Here is a 21,483-nt window from a genome sequence, read left to right as displayed (position 1 = left end):
GCGTGTTTGTCCAAAAACACACACACACACATCAGCTGTAAACATTCAAATGTGATCAACAGGTCTCAGGTGCTGCAAAGATCTGTGCCATTTATAACTGCAAATAAAGGCCGCGACAACAGCACAGGAAAACTGTACTGTTTTCAAAATAAAAGCACAAGTCCTTCCTTTACATGTGTTTTAATTGAACTGGGATAAATGTTGTGATCTCAGGGATTCTTTAAAGCAAATTTATTAGGCCTATGACTGTAAGCTGTACATTGACTAGTAAAGTTACTCTGGCTAACTTTACTAAGCTTTTCAATAATTATTATTTGGCATACAGGGTTACACTGTTTTTTCACATATGAACATAGTTTACATTTCAATGAGTAGCTGTCTTATGCATTCATAAGTAGTAGGTCATCCAATAATATTCGGTAAATCAACGTTTATTAGACCTATTATTAGTGGATTACCAGTATGCAGTATTATGCATGTTTTAATTCTTTTCAACAGATTTTTAACAAATGAGTTACACACTACACACTATATTGTGCGTATTCATCAGTATGTTATAATCAAAGTAAAACAAAAAAGAAATCAAATGAACAGCATTTTGATCCATTTTCTACAGGGACAGTTGTTGTGTTGCAGTAAAATTATTAGTCATTCAAAAAGGGATGAGGTTAACTGAAATGCAACTTTTATTTTGAAGGGTAGACCCGGAAGTAGTCTTGTTCTCTAATCTCAACTTGACCGACCACTTGTTCCCTCCTCCCCGGCAGCAGCGGCATCAAACACCGGCAGTGTGTGCAGAGCCGAGCAGGAGTCGCTCCTGCGGGCAACATGGCCTCAGTTCCCGGCTGAAAGACAGGGCAGAGTGCGTGCGTGAATCCTGGAGGGTTCATTTTTTTTTTATTTCGTGTTTTTTTTTGTGCGTGTTTCTCCAGGGTGAGGATGAGAAGAAGAAGCCGCAGCAGCTTTGATCGCCCTCACACCAACACTAACACAGGACACAGCACGCGCTGCGTGATGCGCGCCACAGTCCAAGAGTTGACGTGCTGTTTCCAGGAGGAGGTGATGATGGTCTCCTCCTGCTCCTCACCTGCTCCACTCAACAGTTCCTCCTCCTGTTGTTCGTGCAGCTCGCTAGATTAACGTTGAACTGGGACTCTTCACTGTTTTTTTAAATATTATTATTATTATTATTATTATTATTATTTATTTTTAATTGCATTGAAGTGAGCAGGACATATCCATGTTTTCGTGTAACCACTGGAGGACTTCACCTGTGATCTCATCCACCATGAAGGTGGACGAACACTAATTGAAGACACCTGGAGTCGCGGTCTAATTGGCTGTGCGCGAGGCACATGATGGCAAATAACGAGCTGCAGGTGAGTTTCACAACTTTTTCATTGTACAGCAGGTATTTTATTTATTTATTTATTTATTTATTTTTAGCGTTGTTGGTCAATAATACCAATAATTACCTTTTTTAAGCACAGTGCAAATCAAGTGATGTGAGAGGGAAGATCGCTTCTGTAACACGATGTTGACCAATCACAGTGCAGTTTAGAGAGAGTGGCCACGCCCACTGGCTGCTGTACTACTACTACTCTGCTGTCAGGTGCCTTTGGTGGAAAGACTGCAACACAAGGTGTTGTCCACACGCAGGCACAACTTTTTATGTACGATCTTTTTCTTTTTGTGTTGAAAGAAATGTTTTCATACACAACTCCCAAAACGCTGGTTTTGTTCAGATCACTAAGAACGTCACGATTCTCCGAATCCTCCATTTGATTCTCTCTCTTCTTTCTCTGCTCTTTTTAGACTTGTCTAGTTTAGTCCTGGATGATTGGTTTTATTTCACGATAACTCGACTTGACTGATATAATGTCATCATTCGTTTGCCTTGGCCTTATTGTCAAATTTAAATAATGTGTTAACAATATGAATGTAACAATAACCAGTCAATTGGAAACTAAGTGTAAAAAGAAGAGAAGTCATAGAGTGTCATGTAGCTCTGAATGTCCAGCAATCACTAAATCTGACCTCTGACCTCCAATAACATTATCATACATGGAAGAAAACACCTGCTTAACATTTCGTGACGTGGTTCCAGTGTGTTAATTAAATGTTTAAATCCAGGGTTTTCCCACCACTGAATAAGGTCACATGTCTGATGCTACAAACATGTCTATAGCGCTTGTTAAGTTTTGCTCCAAAAGACAGAAGAGTTGTCTATGTTGACCGTTATTTTTATAGTTACGTCTCCGTCCTTTTGATCCATGTGGAGACGTCCTGTGCTCTGACACACGCAGTGGTTTTGTTGTCGAAAAACGCAGATTTTGTTAGAATTAGAATTACAATCGAGACTGTGACCTTCAGTATTTCCCGCATGACCGGAGGTTCCATCTCTAAGACTCCATCGATTAATCTGTCGAGTATTTTCCCGATTAATTCAGTCAGACATAAAATGTCGGATCAGTGTTTGTCAAACCCAGAAATGAAGACGTTCTCGAATGTCTTGTTTTGTCCACAAACCAAAATGATGACATTTTAATGACTTCTTTGTCATACGGAGAAAATATTCACTTTTAGAAAGCAAAAACTATCAGAACTCTTGTTTTAATAGTTGCCGTTTAATTTAGTAATGGATTAATAATAGATTAATTGGTATTTGAAGATGCCTTTCCAGACTAAAAACACAGTCCTGGAAACTTTTAGGTTTTTTGGGGCTAGAAAATGTTAAATTTATGCGTGAGAGTTCCAGACTTGCATGGATTTCCTCTGGTCTTGGGTTGTGTATGAACGTAGTGCGTCCGTCTGTCTGATCATCTCATGAGAGGAGCTCAGGACAACAGACACGTAATCCCGAAACATTAATGTCCTGCACATGAAACTCAACAGTCAAGTGTTTGTTTTAGTGATCCTGCCTAGTGCAGCTTTAAAGCAGCTGCTGTGTCCGACTGTGAGCTGCTGACTTGTGTTGTCGTGTGTGGTGGAAATGCTCTGCTTGTGTTTGACGTTTAAATAATGATGAATATTGAGCTTGTCTAACCTTCTAATTACTATTAGCACTGGTTAAAAAAAATGACAACAATACTGGATGATGAGTGAGACGAGGGCCTTCAGCTCACTCATTGATGACATTTCTAACAGCGACCTGTTAAAACATCTTGTTCGTGTTGCCACACTCACGTGGAGCAGACGGCGTGTAGAGATGGGAACACATTCTCACATTTGTGACTCAACAGTTTGTTTATTTTTTCCAGTTAATTGCACACAAGGAAGCTTCTAGGAGAGAGCGTCATTTACCAAAGAGCCCAAACAATTCATAGCGCTGGATTTGTTTAATCCGTCGTAGATCTCGCCCGCTGTTCCCAACAATCACGCTGACTCACTGTCTCCACATGTAAATGACATACAGTGTTGACAATAGCATCCATTCAGACCTGGCGTTATAACGTGTCCTGCATGCGTCTCCTGTGACCACATGAGATCAGGTCTAGCATCCTCTCTGTCCTTGTTGTATACGCGCTGACGACATGTCTGTACATGACAGCTTCATTGTTTGTGATGAGTCTGACTGTGCAGATGTGTTGGAGAAAGAGAGTTTAGACTCTCACTGCTGTAACATGAAATATGGTTATTTGAATAATTTAGTAATTAAACTTAAGATATAATTCACTTTTATTTTGTGTCATTTGGTCATATTATAATGTCATAATAGGGTTAGGGTTATAATATTATATGTCATATTGGCAATTTGTCTTATTTTGTACGCGTTTATTATGGTTTAAAATTGTTTAAAATGACCGTAACCATAACGATAGTGTCTTATCACTCACATAGTTTTTAAATGGATTGTGATAGTTTTTCTCCTAATAGACTCGTGAACGTGACGGGGTCTTGTTTATTTTTGTAACTGACGGCTCGGTGTATTAAACGTTTGGATGCCAATTTTTATAGTCGGTTTTGCCTTTTCCTTGGATTTAACGAGTCAGAAACTTCACATTTCAGCAGAGTAATAACTGCAAAAATAAAAATCTTGTCGTGTAGGGTGTCCAGAGTGTGTTTTCGAGATCAGATCAGAGGACGTGTTTGACCTGGTTGATCTGGACGTGATCAGATCACTCGCGACGGATGTTAAAAACCAGGCGTGAACGGGGTCCATGTCCAGCTGTGTGTCCCCGATGTTTAGTCACTTTACTCACTATACTTAACTCCGCATGCTGCACTTTTAAGCCACATGAAATTACCATCGTGGAAATTCCTTCACCACAATGACCCTAATCAGGGTTCAATTTGCTGTTGGTCGACTACTAAACCAGCTTCATACATAACTGTGTTACATGCGCCCTTGCACAACCGTGACTTAATACAAAGAGAGCAATAAGCCTCATTATAGACAGAGAGTGTGTTTTGAAGTAAATGGATAACAGACTGCTGCTGCTGCGTCCCTTAAATGCCCGTGCCCCCGCTTTGACCTCACATCACTGATCAATACATAACAGCTGATGGACAAAACAAAGCCAGTGGTCTTTTCAGGACAGGACGCTGGACTTGCATTATTCACGAGGCCTCGCTTCATGTGTAAAAGTAGGTAAACATTAGTGTTTCATCGTGAGTCGAGTCCACTGTCTATATTGCATCAGATTTCATCAGAGACATGAAATGATATCTGGTTTGTGACAGTGTTGCAGCGCGATGAGTCATGAGGAGGCTTGTGGTGTGAGATGCTCTGGTCTCATGTAGAGGATTTGGGTTCCAGTTACGCTGGTGGCAGTCCAGCCTTGGTCACGGCGGAGCGAAAATTAAAAATTAAAGAGAAGCAGAGTTCTGGCTCAGCCTGTACATCACTCTGTGGTTGTAGTCAGGTCCAGTGTGTAACATTTAGGAGGGTTCACTGGCAGAAATTGAATATACTAGCCTTTAAAATAATAATTATTTGATTTTCAAAGCCTTAGAATGAGCCGTTCTTACGTACATTAGGCCATGGCATCTCGCATTGCTGTGTTTCTACATCAGCCTTACAAGATGTTTTCACATCTTGGCGCTTTTCCACTTCCCACTTCCAGCACGGCTCGACTCAATTAGCGATAGTACATGGTACCTGCTCTGGCGACGTTCCAAGCGAGCTGAGCCGACTGCCGGCCACTGATTGGTCAGAGTGTGTCATCACTGGAAGAGTCATGAGCGCGGCTTCCGACACGGGAATCTAACCAAACAATGTCGAACTGTAGATCAGTTTAAAAGACTTAAAAATCCTGAAAACATGCGTTAATCTCCAACATTTGGCACGGAAACATCTAAAATCTGGTGTATTTAGTGACAGCACTGCATCACAACCCCTTCCGCCGTATCAGTTGTGTTAGATGGAGTCTGTGCAGGAAGTGCTGAACAATTCTGTGAACAAATCTTTTGAATTCACTCAGTCTAATGGTTCAGTTACACTGAAAACAACTGCTTTGCAAGTCACTAGATTGTGTGTGTGTGTTGTGTAAAAAAACAACGTCACAGCAGTTTCATGCAGCCATGCTATGATGACTCCGCCCACATTGAGGAGGTATTCCAGTAATAGAAAACCATACCAAATCGTGTAGCGTCGAAGGGAAGTAGAACGGCTTAATCCACATACATTTAATGCATAAACTAACTTTAAAGCTGTAGCGTGTAACTTTTAAGTAATAAAAAAGATGACCGTTACATCGTCAAATGAGTTCACACAATTACGTTTCTCTTTTGTGTTGTGATGTCACAGCGCTGCACGCTTGTGTGTTGTTGCACTTTGCAGTCTCACATTTAGTTTAATTGTTTAATTAGAGTAATTGTCAATAATTCTTACACGATTGATATTTGACAACAACGCACTTCCCTTTTGTTTCCATCTACGACCTGTGTTGATCTACAGTGTCAATCAAGTCACAACTGTTGTGGGCATATGAGGATATCATAAAAAAAAAAAGTCTTTCCCAGCAATCAGCTCACTCACACATCCTCTGTGCGACACAGTGACACAGCTGAATCATTTGTTTTGAGTGAAAACTGACGGCCTCCTTGACATTTAGCAGTTTCCCCGAAGAAGGAAATGTGCCTGACGTGTTTCTTGGAAAGTAACGTGGACCAGCAGTAACCAGATAATCTAGGTCACTTTCACTGGCAAAGTAGTGGTTTACTGTGTTTTAAATTGTGCCCTTTTAAATGAAAGTATTTTAAGCAGCTTTGCAATCAAAAATGATTATTTATGTCACATTAGAAATATTAGATTATAATAAAGTATAACGCAAAGAGCAGTAAAATAGCAATAACAATGCTTGTATAACAATTATACAAGCATTCGATGTTGCCTTTAAATATGAATATTTTCTAGTTTCTGTGCTCCGTATAACAAATAAATGAAAGAAACTGAATTATTCTGGATTATGTTTAAAACAAGACATTTAAGAACATCATCGTTTCCATGTTTGAAAATCACTCTTTCATCATTTTCTGACATTTTATGACAAACAACGACTTGATTGGCCGAGAAAATAATCAACAGATTAATCGATAATAGAAATAATAGTTAGTTGGGGCCCTAAAAACAATGCAAGTGTATCAAGGAGATTTGACACTCACTTCCTTCCGAGGAGTTCACCTGTTAAAAATGAAACTTGCAATATCAAACAACGTGATAAAAGATTCACAAATGCTGCACTTAAAACATACATAATGCAGATCAGACCCAGGATTTATACTTGACTGTGTCACTCATGCTCCTTTTTGTGAATGACCTCATTTCAGTTGTAACTTACAGACGGATGCAATTATTTCCTCTTTAGAATTCTTATTTTTTTTAATCACTTTATTTATTTAACGCCACAGCGTTTGTGATGAATGATTCAAAGTATGTCAGGTAGTTTCAGGCAGTCCATTCCAGGCGCATGTCTTTCTCCACAAGAATTTAGTGAGCTATTTAAACTGCAAAGATTTCCCAGCTGCTGCTCTGCACTTCATACATGATCATGTTTTCAAAGACGTGCTCCTTCACCTTTTTAAATTTGTTAAACAGTAAATATTGAACTGAAATCCAAAACCAGTCACAATCCCTGTGATATTTTACTCAAATTGTTCACTCGCACAATTGCTCAGGTGCTCTCTACATCATATTTGGAGAATAGAAGCAACACATGAGAAATGTTATAGATTTTTATCTCTGCTTTGGTTAAAACTCCAGAGAGAGAACATAGAAAAAAAGTCTTCTGATGTGTGTGTTGTTTATCTGCCTTTTTAAGATTCAAAGACTTTTATTGTCAATTTTGTGTCAATCTATTGTCAAGATTTTCTTTAAAAATGAAGAAGAAGAATTTAACATAGCAATATTTGTCCAGACTGTATTCATGAAACTTAATTGGAGCCGCGTGGTGAAGTAAACAGCAGCACCTGTTACTGACAATTGCAGACACGTAGTCAGGCAAGTGCTTGGTTGCGGTTGGCAGAAAACGCGTTGCATGATCACTTTCATGTGAAGTCACCACGGACATGAAAACAAACCAAACACAGTCACGTGGAGCTGACTCCTTTGTTAATGGTTTAAATGAACAGTCGTTTGTTTACTTTTAAAAGTAACACAGATTCAAAGCTCAGAAAATAATGCGAGTCTTTGAAAAACCTTGCCCTAGTTTGTCACAGTGGTTTTCTGTTGTACGTTTCGTGAGATAATGTCACATTTTTATCGTTAACATCGACCACGGAGCTTGTACTCTCAACCACATATAGTAGATTGTGAGTCATACAGTACAAATAACAGGATTTCTCTTGACCTGCTGTGTCGATGGTGCGTTTATAACACGTTTATGGCCTCATGAGTCAGTCCATAGCTCCATAGATGGCCGCCTGAGCTGCAATTGAGCCATATCTGTCCAGTCTGATGAATTCAGCTTCCGTCTACTCTACTGCAGCGACAAGGGCTCAGTCATGGTTACTGGCGGCCAGCAGACGGTGGCAGTCAGTGGCGGCTGATTGAGATCAACGGGGTCACAGTTGACAGACTGGACGTGTTGAATGGAGCGAGGCCCGGCACTGTGGTGATCACGGAGCGTGTTTGATGGCTCCCTCGCCCCTTTATTCCTCCAGAATGGCCTCATCAAGGCCGCGCTGTTCGATGACACTCATCCTATTTGATGTCACGCCCTCTCTTCCTGCCTTGCCCCCTCCCTCCTGTGAAAAAAAACACATTATCCCTGTATGCACAGAGCAAGGCCATCAGTGTAAAATGTAGTGTAACTGTTAGTGCCTTTCTGCACTCTCTATCCTCCCCACCCCCCACCCCCCACTGACGCTGCTGCATACATCGATTTTCAGCCTGTTTATTTTTTGGCCCTCCCTCTCCTTCAGATGGTTGTAAGGAAAGTAAATCGAGCCTCCTGCCGAGGATGTGAGCTCTGCGCTGAGATGATAACATAACCTACACTTTGGGGGGAAGCTGCGCGCTCTGTGACCGCCCCCTCTCATCAATTCTTTATTTCTCCTTAGTTTCCTGTCATGTGTAAGAGTTCTGCAAGTCAGAGGAGCTGCTGCCGTCTGGAGCAAAGGCACGTCCAGACCACTATTGATCACCCATGTGAGTGGGAGCAGCTTGCTCCACTTCTTTAATGTCATCGGAACACTTTAGTGCACGCTGGTATAGAAGCGCTGCTGCCAGAGGTTTGTTGACGGCGTCCCACGCGTTGGAATACGTGCTCGTGTCTTACATCACACTCCACAGTAATGTGCATGTCCTGCTGCCGCCGTGATGGAAGTAATAGGATTAAGAAACTGCAGACTTCACTGTGTCTGTGACCTCAGAGGAGGGGGAGAGTGAGACGGTCACAGACGCGCACACAGACACACGGGCGACGCTGTTGCGTTGAGCTATGGTTGTAGTTACTTGGAGTTCAGGGACTCATTACTAGTAATAGTAATAATAGTGTGTTTCCTGGTTGTGTGCCATGATGACGGACAGAGGCTTGTCGCGTGAACAGGGTGAAGTCTGCCATCTCTGATTGCCTTGTTTTACCAACAAAGTTGGCAGCTCGTTGGGACCGCGTTGAACGTCATTCCACTGTCTCTTCACTTCAAAAATGTCATTCTTTAAACAGACAGAACATATATTCTGTATCCTCATCAGCTGAAAAAAAAAAAAAACATTGTTTTTCTTGCTGTTTGATCAAGGTCTCTTTTATTTTTCAAATAGAACAAGCAAAAAAATAAAATTCACACATGGAACAGTCAAGTCTAGTTTCAAACTTCCCACGGGTCTGTTGACTGCTTTCTGTGTGTTATATCACGGTCAAAAGCTATGGTTCCACCAAGTAGTACGGTAAACAGTTCAGTATGGACAATACATATGTTTGTTGCATTTTCATTAAGAATAATACCAAAATAACCGACCCCAACCGTTTCATTTTTCAATACCCTTCCCTTGCGGTACCGGAGTAAAATGGTACAAAAAGGGAGGAGCTAGACCGGCGACAGAAAAACGCAGCGCAAATGGAGCAGCTGGATGTCCTCAGTTGTGTCGCGTTTCATGTCGTCTGCTGTTCGATACACTGCGTATCTCGTCGACTCGGCCATCGGGCACAGTGCACACCCATTCTACCAAGTAAAGGAACTGTTCTCAGTGGAAACACAAGCCTCACACAGGGCTTTACTGTTCCAAACCATACCCTACTGTACCAAAGCGAACCACGGCAGGACCTGTGGAGTATGTGCAGAGCACCGAGGCCAGTTATAATAGTGATTCACCTCCCAACTGAGTTTCAATCGGACTTAACATGTTTACATGTATTTTAAAAAGTCTGTTTTTATCCCACCTAATTTTCTGGTGGAAGAAAAAACCTCCAACTGCTGCGTCACGTTTTCAGCACAACTTCAGTGGAACGTCTTAATGGTGCTCATCAATCAAAAGCAGTGCGTGCGTCGAGCTCTGAGCTCAGTCATTAGGGTGCAGTCGAGCAGACCCAGGTCGTGCCGGGGAGCAATACTTATCTTTTAAGTCTTTTAAATTGAATCCAAAATTGTAAATGATCCCAACACACGAGGATCTGCTCTGAGAGCTTGTGTCCGAGGAGGAGTCAGAGGAACGGGTGACAGACTAACTGGTTATACTGGTCACTTGTGTCCTACTATGTGTTGGCCTGTTTTTAAGCTGGTTGCATATGCGTTTTGAGGCTTTAACGGATTGCTGGTCTTACACGATTGAAGAATGTGTCGCTAAGAAGGTCAAGTGGCAGAAATGGTGCAACATATCGTAAATTTAATCTGGACTAGGACTGGGAGCCGTGTGCTCGTCTGTAGCCTGGTTTTGTCGTTTGTTGAGAACTCTCTGGGGTAAAAGGGAACAACAACAAGTGTTTGATTGAAGAAGTGGAGCAGGACAGAAGTAAACCTGATCCATACTGACTAGATCAAAAGTGATTTTGTTTCTCAATTTAGAGCCTTTAACTGGAAATGTGATTCCATCTTGTTCAATGTTGATACTTGAAAAGATTTTGAAATGTTGATTGTAGAGATGCATCCACCTATAAAAACAATAACACCATTTTTGACTGCCAGAGCATTGTATTTGCATTGTTTATACTGTAAAATGAAGGTTATCACACTTGTGATATGAGCTCTCCAGAACCCTCAGGTCTTCTGGTTCTTTATTTAATCACCTCAAAGTAAACACTAAAACTCTAAAGACTGTCTCTAACACTAAAAAGCTAAATCATTATTTATCTATTTTCTCAGTTTTTTCCCCATAATACTCTAGATCAGGGGTGTCAAACATACGGCCCGGGTGCCAGAACCGGCCTGCCAGAGGATCCAATCTGGCCCAAAGGATGAATTTGTCAAAATTTCACACTATGATTACAATCTAAACGTAAGGTCAAAGGTAATATTTTTTCAATTCCAGATACCTGTGACTAAATGTTTATGCCTTTTATAGATGATGCGTAAATAGTAAATGATATTGTTGAAATTTCACTTATATTTCTCAAGAAATTTCATGTTTTGTAAAAATATCCTTCATTAAATGTAAAACAAAGGAGAAAAAACAAAGGAGTTCTTGTTGGTCATAGGTTATTATGCTATTATTTTACTATTTTTACTGGTCCGGCCCACTTAAGATCAAATTGTGCTGTATGTGGCCCCTGAACAAAAATGAGCTGACACCCCTGCTCTAGATATTGTCTTTTAAAACCCTGCCTTTTTAAGTCTGTTTTATTGCCTTTAATTCTTGATTCTGCTCTTTTAGTTTAATCTCTTTGAGTATTATAAGCTGCTTTAGTATTTGCTTTTGTTGTGCTACAATTTTCTGTTTTGTAAAGTGAATAAAGTCTGATTGATTGAGTGATAACCATGGTTTGCACAATGCTTCACAGCAGATTTAGAAGTGTAGAAACGTATATCAATAAATGAATGGATGAAAAAGCAGAAGGTTATTGTGTTTGATGATTTTGTTAAACTGGAGGAGGCAGCTCCAAAGAGAGGGCGGCACCTGGGAGCTGTTTCACAAACGTTGAGGTTGATTTCCGTTTGTTTGGGTTGAAACGAAGTTTGAGAGAAACGGAGGAACCTGCGCTGCGTGACCTGACTGTGGTTTACGCCCGAGGCACTGGAGACGAGTTGTACCACCGCGGTGCAGAGGTCATGCGATAGCCTGTGTGCTGCGCTGCAGGAGCGGTGTCGGATTTAAGGGGGAGCACAGACCTGAGGCTTCACGGGAGCAGCGGCGCTGGACCGCGGCGCTGCCCTCAACAGTGGAGTGACTGTTCCGTCAGGCCAGGAGCCACAGACACGAGACAAACCGGGGAAGAAACGCTGCTTTTGTTACCTGTTTGAGAGGGAGACACGGAGGTAGTGACAGGGAAACCTGCCCTACAGACTGTAACCCAAACTGCTGCCATTGTTGTTAATGTCTCTGTGGTTGAGTTGTAACGCTGAGCTAGAGGCACAAATAGCAACCACGTCCAATTCTGAGTTTTTATGAGACCATGAGAGTTGTAACAGGACGAATATAAATAGTCTAAAGAATAGGATGCATCATTTGGGAGGGAAAGTCCACAAGAGAAGATGGTGAGACGTCTGGTTTTGCCACTCGATCATCCTTTACATAACGACACAAAATGAGGCTTGTCATTTCCACTTTGTAAAACGTTAAACTTTGTTTTACTCGATGAGAAATCCCAAGAAAAGACCAGAACAAGTGAATTATGTCCATTTACAATAAATGTCCTATACATCAGCTTCACTGTTGCTCAGAACCTTTAAATTTAATAAGCATTTGCTTCTCACTTAAGTAATGCCTAATCATTACTTACTGGAAAGACTCCACACCACCTTTAAAAGATATTTAGTATTTCTGACACAGACCTAAATGAGTAGTTGAACATTAAAACCATCCCCTTCATCTGTGGACGCCTGTGACCTTAAATCACATTGCCTTTAATAATTGTGCCTGCGTGTGCTTCTCGTGTGTTTGTTTTTGTTCCTTTCTTGTCATGTGTTGTCATGTGTGAGTGCCACGTTATTGTAATCAACAGCATCAGTAAAGAGGGATAATCATCTGCATTATGGAATGGACCTCTTATCCCCCTCAGCCCTTCTGCCATAATCATTTTTAATCTGCTTTCCATGTCCATTACCATCGTTCCTGCTCAACCATTCCATTAGATAACGGGACTCTCATGCAGCAGACATCATGGCCCCGTCACGCTGCACAGCGCTGCGCCTCCCGCTGCTAAGCTGCTAACAGCCAAATATGAAGAGGCTCGGAATCAAAGATTTACAAGTTTTACTTGGACTGCACTCACACATTCATGTTTCACTACTTGGATTGTACTTTTGAAATATTCATGCTATTGTAGTCTGTTTCCCATCTAGGGCGGAAATTTACATAGCACGACTACACTACAATACAACTTTGTACCATCGTTATGATGGTATGATGACTGTTCTTTGCAAAACTATTTAATTTATGATGAATAAGCATAGGGGTAGGTAGCACATGGAAGCCTTGTTTACGTTTTTAGACTGTAGATCTTAGGGCATTGGGAGTTATTCTTTGTTCCAGTGCCATTCCAAAAAGGTGGACAACTGAGTGTCCCGCCCAGGACAGGGTACAAATACAGACTGTCTAGCCTAAATCCGGACGTCTGGTCACCCTATCGCCATCTCTGTAGTTATTCTTCCCTCTTTTTTCAGTGCAGCCCTTGTTTTGAATTTCAAAAAAAGCTATTCTGATTGCATGTGTGATTTTAAAATGAATAGGTGTGACAGTCCACATGCTGAGAAACCGCTCTATAAAGCCAGGAGATGCCTATGACGTCATCTGCGGCCTGTTTTCCATTGCACCCAGGCCTGATGCTCATGTGCAGGTGGTGGCTCTACAGGGAGTTGGCTCCATCTAAGGTCTTTGAACTCATTGGTCCTGGTGAGTTGGCTTTCCCAGCTCATATGGATGGGTTCAGGTAATTTTACCTGACCACTATGGTGAGGAGGGAGCTTAGCAGAAAGTCCTTACCAATCAAATTGTACTCCAAAGCTCACCTTTGGGCAGGAGCATTTGGACGCTGTGTAAGGAACGATAAATACCCAAAGGGAGCTCTGAGTTGAGTGACTATTCCCTGACTCTCATGCTGTCTAGCTCCACCCATACCGTACCATACCATTACTCTGGTACCCCATGGGAAGGGTACCAAAAGATGGTCGGTTGGGCCTGGTCATTTTCATACTATTCCTAATGGAGACGGAAACCATTGCTAGGGAAGTGACATCTGCTGCTACTGTAACTCAACTCCTTCACAAGCCTTCAGTGAGTGGCTCATTCATAAGTAAGACCCTTATTGAGGTTGACCTTTGTAGGTCAACAATTGTTTTATGGTGCTTTTATATGCAGGTGGTGCTCAGTATATCTACTTCATATTCTTTTATCTTTGACACATGACTCAAGGTTAGTCACATGCACGTATGCGTACGTCGCTGGAGGTTTATGCCGCTTTACTCCTCAGGAGTCTGCACACACACACACACACACACACAAACACACACAGTGACTATTTGTTGCAGCAGAGTTCACAATGGACAAAACTGGGAAGGCAAACACATGAGCATTTACTGAAGTCTCTAGAGCAGATCAATCTTTTCACAAAGATGCTATTCATGCTGAGCTGCTCCTCCCCAGCTGTTGAGAGGACACTGCTGGAACACACACACACACACACACACACACACCACTCTCTCGCTCACCTCACCTCCAGCACAATCTTTCTCCTGTTCACCCAGACTGGGAGAATCTTCTCCAGTCATGCACGTGATACTTTCATCAAACTCTGCTTGTACACAGGACATAGTACATACAGCCATGATGCGCCGTACAACGGCAAAATTAGATTTGGCAACTGAGTTTCCACTGGAATATGAGGGATTTTAGGGATTAACTGGAAAAACACATAGTCCAAAGTGCATGGTATAAGCTGTTAACTCACTCACAGAGAGCCAGAGTTTGCAAACCAACACTCGTGGCTTTGAAACTTGGATTTGATAACTTAGAAACGTGTTTCTGCACATTGAAACAATAAAATAAAATAAATGTAATACGGTTAATTTATGGTTTTTAGATGTGTAGTATTTAACTTGTGTTGCCTTTTATAATAAAGTGCAAAACATCGGAAACATCCGTGTGCAGACTCAACATTTTTGACTTCTCACATTATATGCATTGACTGTGCATGATCAATGTATTACAACAATATAGGAAGGCTTAATTAATCTTTGTGGGGGAAATGGGGGGGTGGGGCTCAGGTACGCATGCATGGCACAACAGACGGATGCAAACAGTCTTTTAAGTACGAACGGAACCAGAGTGCAGAGAGTACAGTGAGGCCTGTACCCACATCAGAGTCCTGAAGTCAACTCTGCAGTCTATAATCTGCAGACTTTGCTCTGATGTGCTGTGTTGAAAAGCACTGTTCAGATGACACTGTTTTATTTAATCCACGACCAGTTACAATATATTATTGTGTGTGTGTTTGTACTCATTTTTCCCCCTAGATAAAGTAAGAGCTAAGATATGAATCGTGGATTGGTAAATTTTAGGGAATGAGGATTTTTGCACATTTTGGCTCATAAGCATTATGGGCGCATGTTGACATTTTGAGCAGGCTCTCACAACTTCAAAACTCTTTCTTAGCGTTAATCCAATGTTCACACATCACACCCACCCAGAACTTTCATCTACCATCTTTCATCTACCCCACCCCCCCTTCACCCCGCTCCCATCCAGTGCTTGCAGAGTGAGGCAGTGTAAAGACACCAGGATGTGAGGAGAATTTAAACTTGGGTTTCTTCTCCCAGATTCTGTCACACTGTCTCTGTACTGCACACGTACACACAGACACGCCCAATTAAAGCAATGAATGACCTCCTTTCCAGCCTCACTCTTGTTTTCTCGTGTTTTCCCGTTATAGCGTTCAGTTTTAAGCCAACCACACCAGTCATGTTTTCCTTTCTGTCTGAATACACCACTCTTTTTTGTTTTCTACTCACCTCATGTTGTCATTTCCTTTTTTTTACCTACTTCACACATTCATCACTGCAGCTATCAACATAATGTGAGACTCGCCAACTTGCAAGGCAACACGCACCAAAATAAAACACTGCAAAACACACATTTTCTGACATTAAACACATTTTCATCAACATTAACATCCCTCTCTCCTCTACACACACACACACACACTGGCTTAGGGAACATTTATGAAATGATGATTATTTTTGGCAACACTACATTAATGATCATGTTACAAGTCCACGCACAAGCCCAGTCATTATTCCCGCTTCATGTGAACTGCAGTTGTTGTAAGTAGGTGACAGAATGAGTAATGACAGAGTGATGGCTGCTCACATGGAGCATTCTCCTTCTCTCTCTGCCTCAACACAATGGACTGTCTATCTATTTATAGCCTCAGAAACGGCAGGATGGACTGACGGCTTGTTAAAACTTAACCAAACGCTTTGTGTCGCCGGCAGCGCCGGTGCATGAGTGTGCTGACCAGGATGTGAGGCTGAAGATGATGCGGCAGCAATAGGCAGAGAACCGGAGCAAGAGGAAAGGGTTAAGGAGAAGAAAATACAAGCAGGGGAAAACGGAGAGTATCAGAAAGAAGTGGGAATAGCAATCGATTAAAGTGATTGACAAAAATGATTCTGTTTCTAATCTCCTCGGCAGCATGTTGTTACCTCAAGCCAGAAAGTAGGATTTTGTTCTTAGAGCTGGAGTCAGAGAGGTGTCAGGGTGTTCAACCATCACACAGGCTTAACTACGGTGGCCCAGAAGGTCTCCATACTTACAACTCTAGTGAATGACTTTTAAATATAAACAAATGTCTGCTACACTGCTGATTAAACTCATAAACTCATAAGACACTCCCATGCTGCTCAGAAGTGGATTCTACTGCTAAAAATAAACCTGGACATCAGTAGGCGTTCACATTTTTAATAGTAAGCGTTCCTTAAACCACTGCCTGCATGTGCCAAACACATCACAGTTGCTGCTGTTCACTCCATCACACAGCTCCATCCAAGTCTCGTGGATGTTAAACAACATAACTGCACATAACACACCAAATGCTCCTTCTGCATGTGGTGTGAGACAGGGCGGACTGTTCATGTACTTTGGTCTTTATCAGGTACAGTGTAGACAAGTGGTTTCCTGTTAGCTTAGCAAAGATGGCAGACACTGTCTACAGTCTGGGAATGAGGTCCCGTTCCCCTACGAGTGCGGAATTAGCATTGCAGCTTCACGGCTCGGACCAAGTCAAGTCGAAAATCTTGTAGGGGGTCGGGACCTCATTCCCAGAATGTAAACAGTGTCCGCCATCTTTGCTAACAGTTGCGCTAACAGCACCAAGTGTCACTGGTGGGCACGTAACAAAGACAAGAATCAAGATATTTCTCGACTCAGGGAAACTGAATTTTTCAAAAATACTACCCATATTCTAGTAATACAAAGCAAATGGAAAGTATTCCTTTAAGAGTCTGGATTCAGTATTGTGGGACAGTCTAACCACATGGTCAGGATGAGACTGTAACTTTAAGAGCTCATTTCTATAAAGTGAAGTGATCATAGTTCCTGATAATCTAGTCAGCACAGTTTTAGCACCTGCTGCTTGTGACAGACTCGTCTGATGAGAGGCTTTTGCTTCTATAGGCATCACTCCAGCTTTAAGTTGTGATAGATTTCAGCTAATAATGAGAGCAGATCCATATATGTGAAGGAGACTGACAGTATGGATGTATGGGGGCTGCTATCTCTGCAGCCACCGCTCCATGTTACGCAGGAAGCATCGAGAGGCAAAGCAGCTCGGTAAGGAAATATTTGAACTACCTGATGACAGATATGAGGCACAGAGCGTTGACTTTTATCAAAACGATGTGAAGAAAGAGCAGCTGACAGTGTTTTGCATCCACGGACTTAACTTCATGTTATTTCACTTCCTATTTCCCTACAGGAGTGTGGGTGAATAAGAAGAACTAGACATGCGTTTGTGCCTTTTTTAGAATGCCATGCTCTTTGTGTGTGTGTGTGTGTGTGTATTAGGGCTGAGTAATCATAATTTTAAACTGCACAATTAGCAGGTTGCAACATCTGCAATTTCAGCGTTCCATGCCAATTTAAAATGCAGTGCATAAATCTTTGCATCAGTTGACACTTTTAATCCTTGCATTGTAGTATTTAATATTCTGATGTTTTTTCCTGTGATACTGTGTGTGTGTGTGTGTGTGTGTGAGTGTCCTTGTGTGGTACAGCAGACACAGATAGGGAGCCAGTGAGGGCCATCTGCCACACAGCGAGGCCTCGGAGGGTCAGTGACCCCGCACTGCTGAGTGTCTGAGGCAGATAAGCCCATGATGACCATGTGTGGGTCTCACTGACAGGAAGAGGACAGAAGTCAGACAGCAGTGAGATGATCTGTCGCCAACAGAACCGGGCTGATGACGCCTCGGCTCGTTGTCCCGCTTTAAACATTTGGCTGCTTGTAAACGTTCACCTCGGCCAATCGTTGGTTTATGTATAAGTTGATGATTGTACAGTATGATGGACGGTCATTCTGCTCATACGATGCTTTCATATGACGTCATGTCCTTTTATGTATCCAGTTCATGCTGCATTCATGCCGTTTGGTTATAAAACGCATACGCTCTGCTCCAGATACGACGTGTTTTAGTATGCACGAGCGAAAACGAAGACCTTTGGAAACAATGACACAGTAATCCACTTTCACTTCCTGGTTGGTCTTATCAGCCGACGTCGACTTCATCGATTCATCACACGCAAACCGCTCCAACTGCCAGTGTAGAGCACAACAACATGGCATTGTTTGAGGATGTTGTTCTACTTGGACCGGCCAGACTCGGAGTCTGAGGGTTTTTCATGTGTTTTTGTTCACGTTGTATTTCAGGGAGCTGTCACTGACTCACCTGCACCACTGACTCTCAGGTGTTGCATGTAAGGCCATAGTCGGTGACTTTGGCCCTGACTGGCTGCTGTACACCGTCAACCACTATCATGTTTTCTCCTTTTTAAGTCTCCTTCTTCAACAACCCCAGTGCTGTTGAAGAAAATGCAAAACTGAGGTCGTTTTCACACCTTATAGTCCGTTAAACTTGAACAATGATTCTTTGGTGTGCATCAGAGTTTGGTTGCACATTCACACCTCCCCAAACAAACCGGACTTTCCGAGCAAGCGAACTAGGGTTTGATTAAGAAGGACTGGTGTGAATGCACCCTTAAGTTATCAGTCCAAGCAAAAAGATTCTCCCTTCTCACTGTGTGCCATAAAACCCCTGTGTGGACTAGGCTTTGCATGTCAGGCTGTTGTGTTTCAGGCACCTCGCCACTCTTGGTGGTGCCACCGATGTTTGCTGCGGCCTCTCTTTACAAAGGACAAATTAGTGCAAGTTAATTCATCTGACAGGTTCTCAAAAACTTTGGCCTGTTGTTAATTGCACTTTAATTTGCACTACTCTTTCATGTCTTTTAAGGTAAACCTAATTCATGTAGTATTTTTCTTAAATGTTACAAAGTGCAAATACATTTTTAAGGTATTTTGGAGACAGAGACTTCCTTTAAGATACAAAAATGTATGGAAGCACATAATGAAAAGTAGCAATAAATGAATCAGAATCCAAAAATAGTTGTTTAGTCCATGAAATGTCAGAAAAAGGCGGTTTCATACCTCAAAATAATGACGCCCTCAAAATTACTGACCACAGTTTTAATTCACAAACTAAAGATATTTACTTTTGTGTCATGGAGGAGCAGAGAAACCTTGAGATATTTAAATTATTTAATGGTTGATTATAGAGCTGAAATGATTAATCGACAACTATTTTGATAATCAATTAATCGGTTTGAAGCTTTTTTCATGATTAAAACAAGATTTCTGTTTTTTTAAGCTTCTTAAATGTGACTATTTTCTTCATTTCTTTGCTCTGGATAACAAAGAAATCATTAAAAGTGAATCATTTTGGTTTGTGGACAAAACAAGACATTTGAGATTATCAACATTTTTTAAGATTTTCTGATATTTTATGGACCAAACGATTAATCGAGAAAATAATCGACAGATTAATCGATTATGAAAATAATCGTTAGTCGCAGCTCTAGTTGATTATTAATTGTGAAATAAATCTATCTTATAGATAGATCTGCATGATCTGGTCAAAAACCACGGTAGTGCAATCATTCTGACTGATGTGGTGAATGTGATTTGATTCATAATTGGTTCGACTGTTCATTTTTGCATCTTAAGCCATTTGAAATCATCCTAAAATCATACTTTTCAACAGACTGTCAACAAACAAAACCTTTCTTTTCAGGTTTTTTCTGAATTCCTGCAGAATTGCATCCAAATGTTGTTTTTCACTCATTTAATCTGCTTTCGGATTCGGATGTTGCACTTTTTTGATTATTTTGTGATGAATTATTTTCTGAATTCATCGCTTCAACTTCGGCAGTGTGATCGTGTATGCATGCAAACATAAATAAAAGCTGTATTTAGACGTATTTCCACCTGCAGACGCACAAACACACTATACATGGTGTGTTAGTCAATTAAACACGACTGTGACCTATTGCAACATCCGTCTCTCAGTTTTAGAAACCCAGAAGCAGGAAGCAGAGCGGCCCTGAGCGCTCTCTCTCTTACTAAACCACCCCAATGTGCATATGTCTATCTGCACAGAGTGCATGACGCCTCAGTCTCTATCTGGCCACGAGCAGAACAGGAAGCAGTGGGGTGGGGTTCAGTCTATGCTGTTTCTCTCTTCCTCTCCTCCGCCTCGTTCACTCGCTCCGGATTTAGACAGGCTTTTGATTCCTGGCGGGAAGGACATCCTGGATTTCGAGGAGGCAGGAATAGCACTCATTGGTGCCTGATTGGCACAGTTGTAGTGCAGAGTGTGTGATTGTGTGTGTGTGTGTGGCAGGGGACAGAGGGGAAGGAGGGGCCCCGCGTGAGTGAAGCCAGCAGGAGGCCGAACATGGCCAGTGAGGACGTACTGGAGGACCTGCCAGAGGATCTAGCAGTTGATTCCCCGCTGGCTGCTGAGCAGAATGACACAGAGTCTTCGGTAGGCAACTGTTGCCACACCAGGCCTCAACATGGCCACCTCTTCTTCTTTTTCTTTTTTTTCTTTTCCCCATCCATGACTGCTGTGGCCCTTCTCTTTTCTTTTCTGTCAGCTTCCTTGTTCACTTCCTGTAAAAACATCTCCTATGTGGCAGTGACTCACTTGTGCGTTTTTTTATTCCTGTGTGCTTTTGTGATTTGGCCCCTCTGTGCGAGCTGTCTTACACCTCGCTCCAGACGCTCTTTGTTCGAAAAACACCAGGGATTGAGGTCGTATTGTGCTGAACAGCAGTGCGTCACAGCACAAACTCTCCCTTCCTGTCGCTCACGGTGCACTTCTGTCTCTGCTTTTCTCTTGTGCCATGATTGGCTGTGGTCCCCACTACTGTACTACTAAGTACAGTATTCATGTTAGTAATTGTTTTCATGATTAATGTTGTGTAGAAGTTTATTTGTTGTATGGAGCAAAGAAAGCAGGACACACTTTAGTTTGTATAATGAAGTTTACATGGAAACACATGGTATTAAAGTATCAAGATTACAAAAAAATGTGTCTCGTACTGTTGAAAATCAGAGTGTAGGAATCACTCAGTCTGTGTGTGGCGTTGAGTAATGTGGCCCCTCCCCCTCCAGGTTTACACAAGCAGTCAGTCGGTCATGTTTTCAATGACATGATGCAAAACTGTGATATTTTTGTTTTAAGGTTATTCTCATCATACCATCAGAATGTAATTCCTTCCACTGCGTGGTGCACGTGTGAGTCACTTTTAGTTTAGTGTAGCGGTGATTTTCTGATTTCTTCAGAATGAAAACATTCCTCTTTCTGATCTGGTTCATGTCGCTTCAGTGCGGCGTA

The 21,483-nt window shown here is 41.9% G+C and overlaps 1 protein-coding gene across 4 annotated transcripts in view; it reads left to right on the top strand.

The window, feature by feature from the left end:
* The first annotated feature begins 1,187 nt into the window (after positions 1 to 1,187).
* LOC122785110 (serine/threonine-protein kinase N1-like) overlaps positions 1,188 to 21,483 on the top strand; it is a 37,276-nt gene continuing 16,980 nt past the window's right edge. The window contains exons 1-2 of one of the 4 annotated variants that reach the window (XM_044050744.1): positions 1,188 to 1,379; positions 20,485 to 20,628. In XM_044050744.1, coding sequence (XP_043906679.1) covers positions 1,356 to 1,379; positions 20,485 to 20,628 — 168 coding nt within the window. In that variant the 5' untranslated portion in view covers positions 1,188 to 1,355. Of the gene's footprint in view, positions 1,380 to 17,129; positions 17,360 to 20,484; positions 20,629 to 21,483 lie in introns of those variants that run through there. The other 3 variants (XM_044050743.1, XM_044050746.1, XM_044050745.1) reach the window with 3 other exon arrangements.

Source organism: Solea senegalensis, linkage group LG19, assembly GCF_019176455.1.
Source record: "Solea senegalensis isolate Sse05_10M linkage group LG19, IFAPA_SoseM_1, whole genome shotgun sequence".
NCBI classification, from domain to species: Eukaryota; Metazoa; Chordata; class Actinopteri; order Pleuronectiformes; family Soleidae; genus Solea; species Solea senegalensis.
This window is presented reverse-complemented; position numbering and strand designations above follow the sequence as displayed.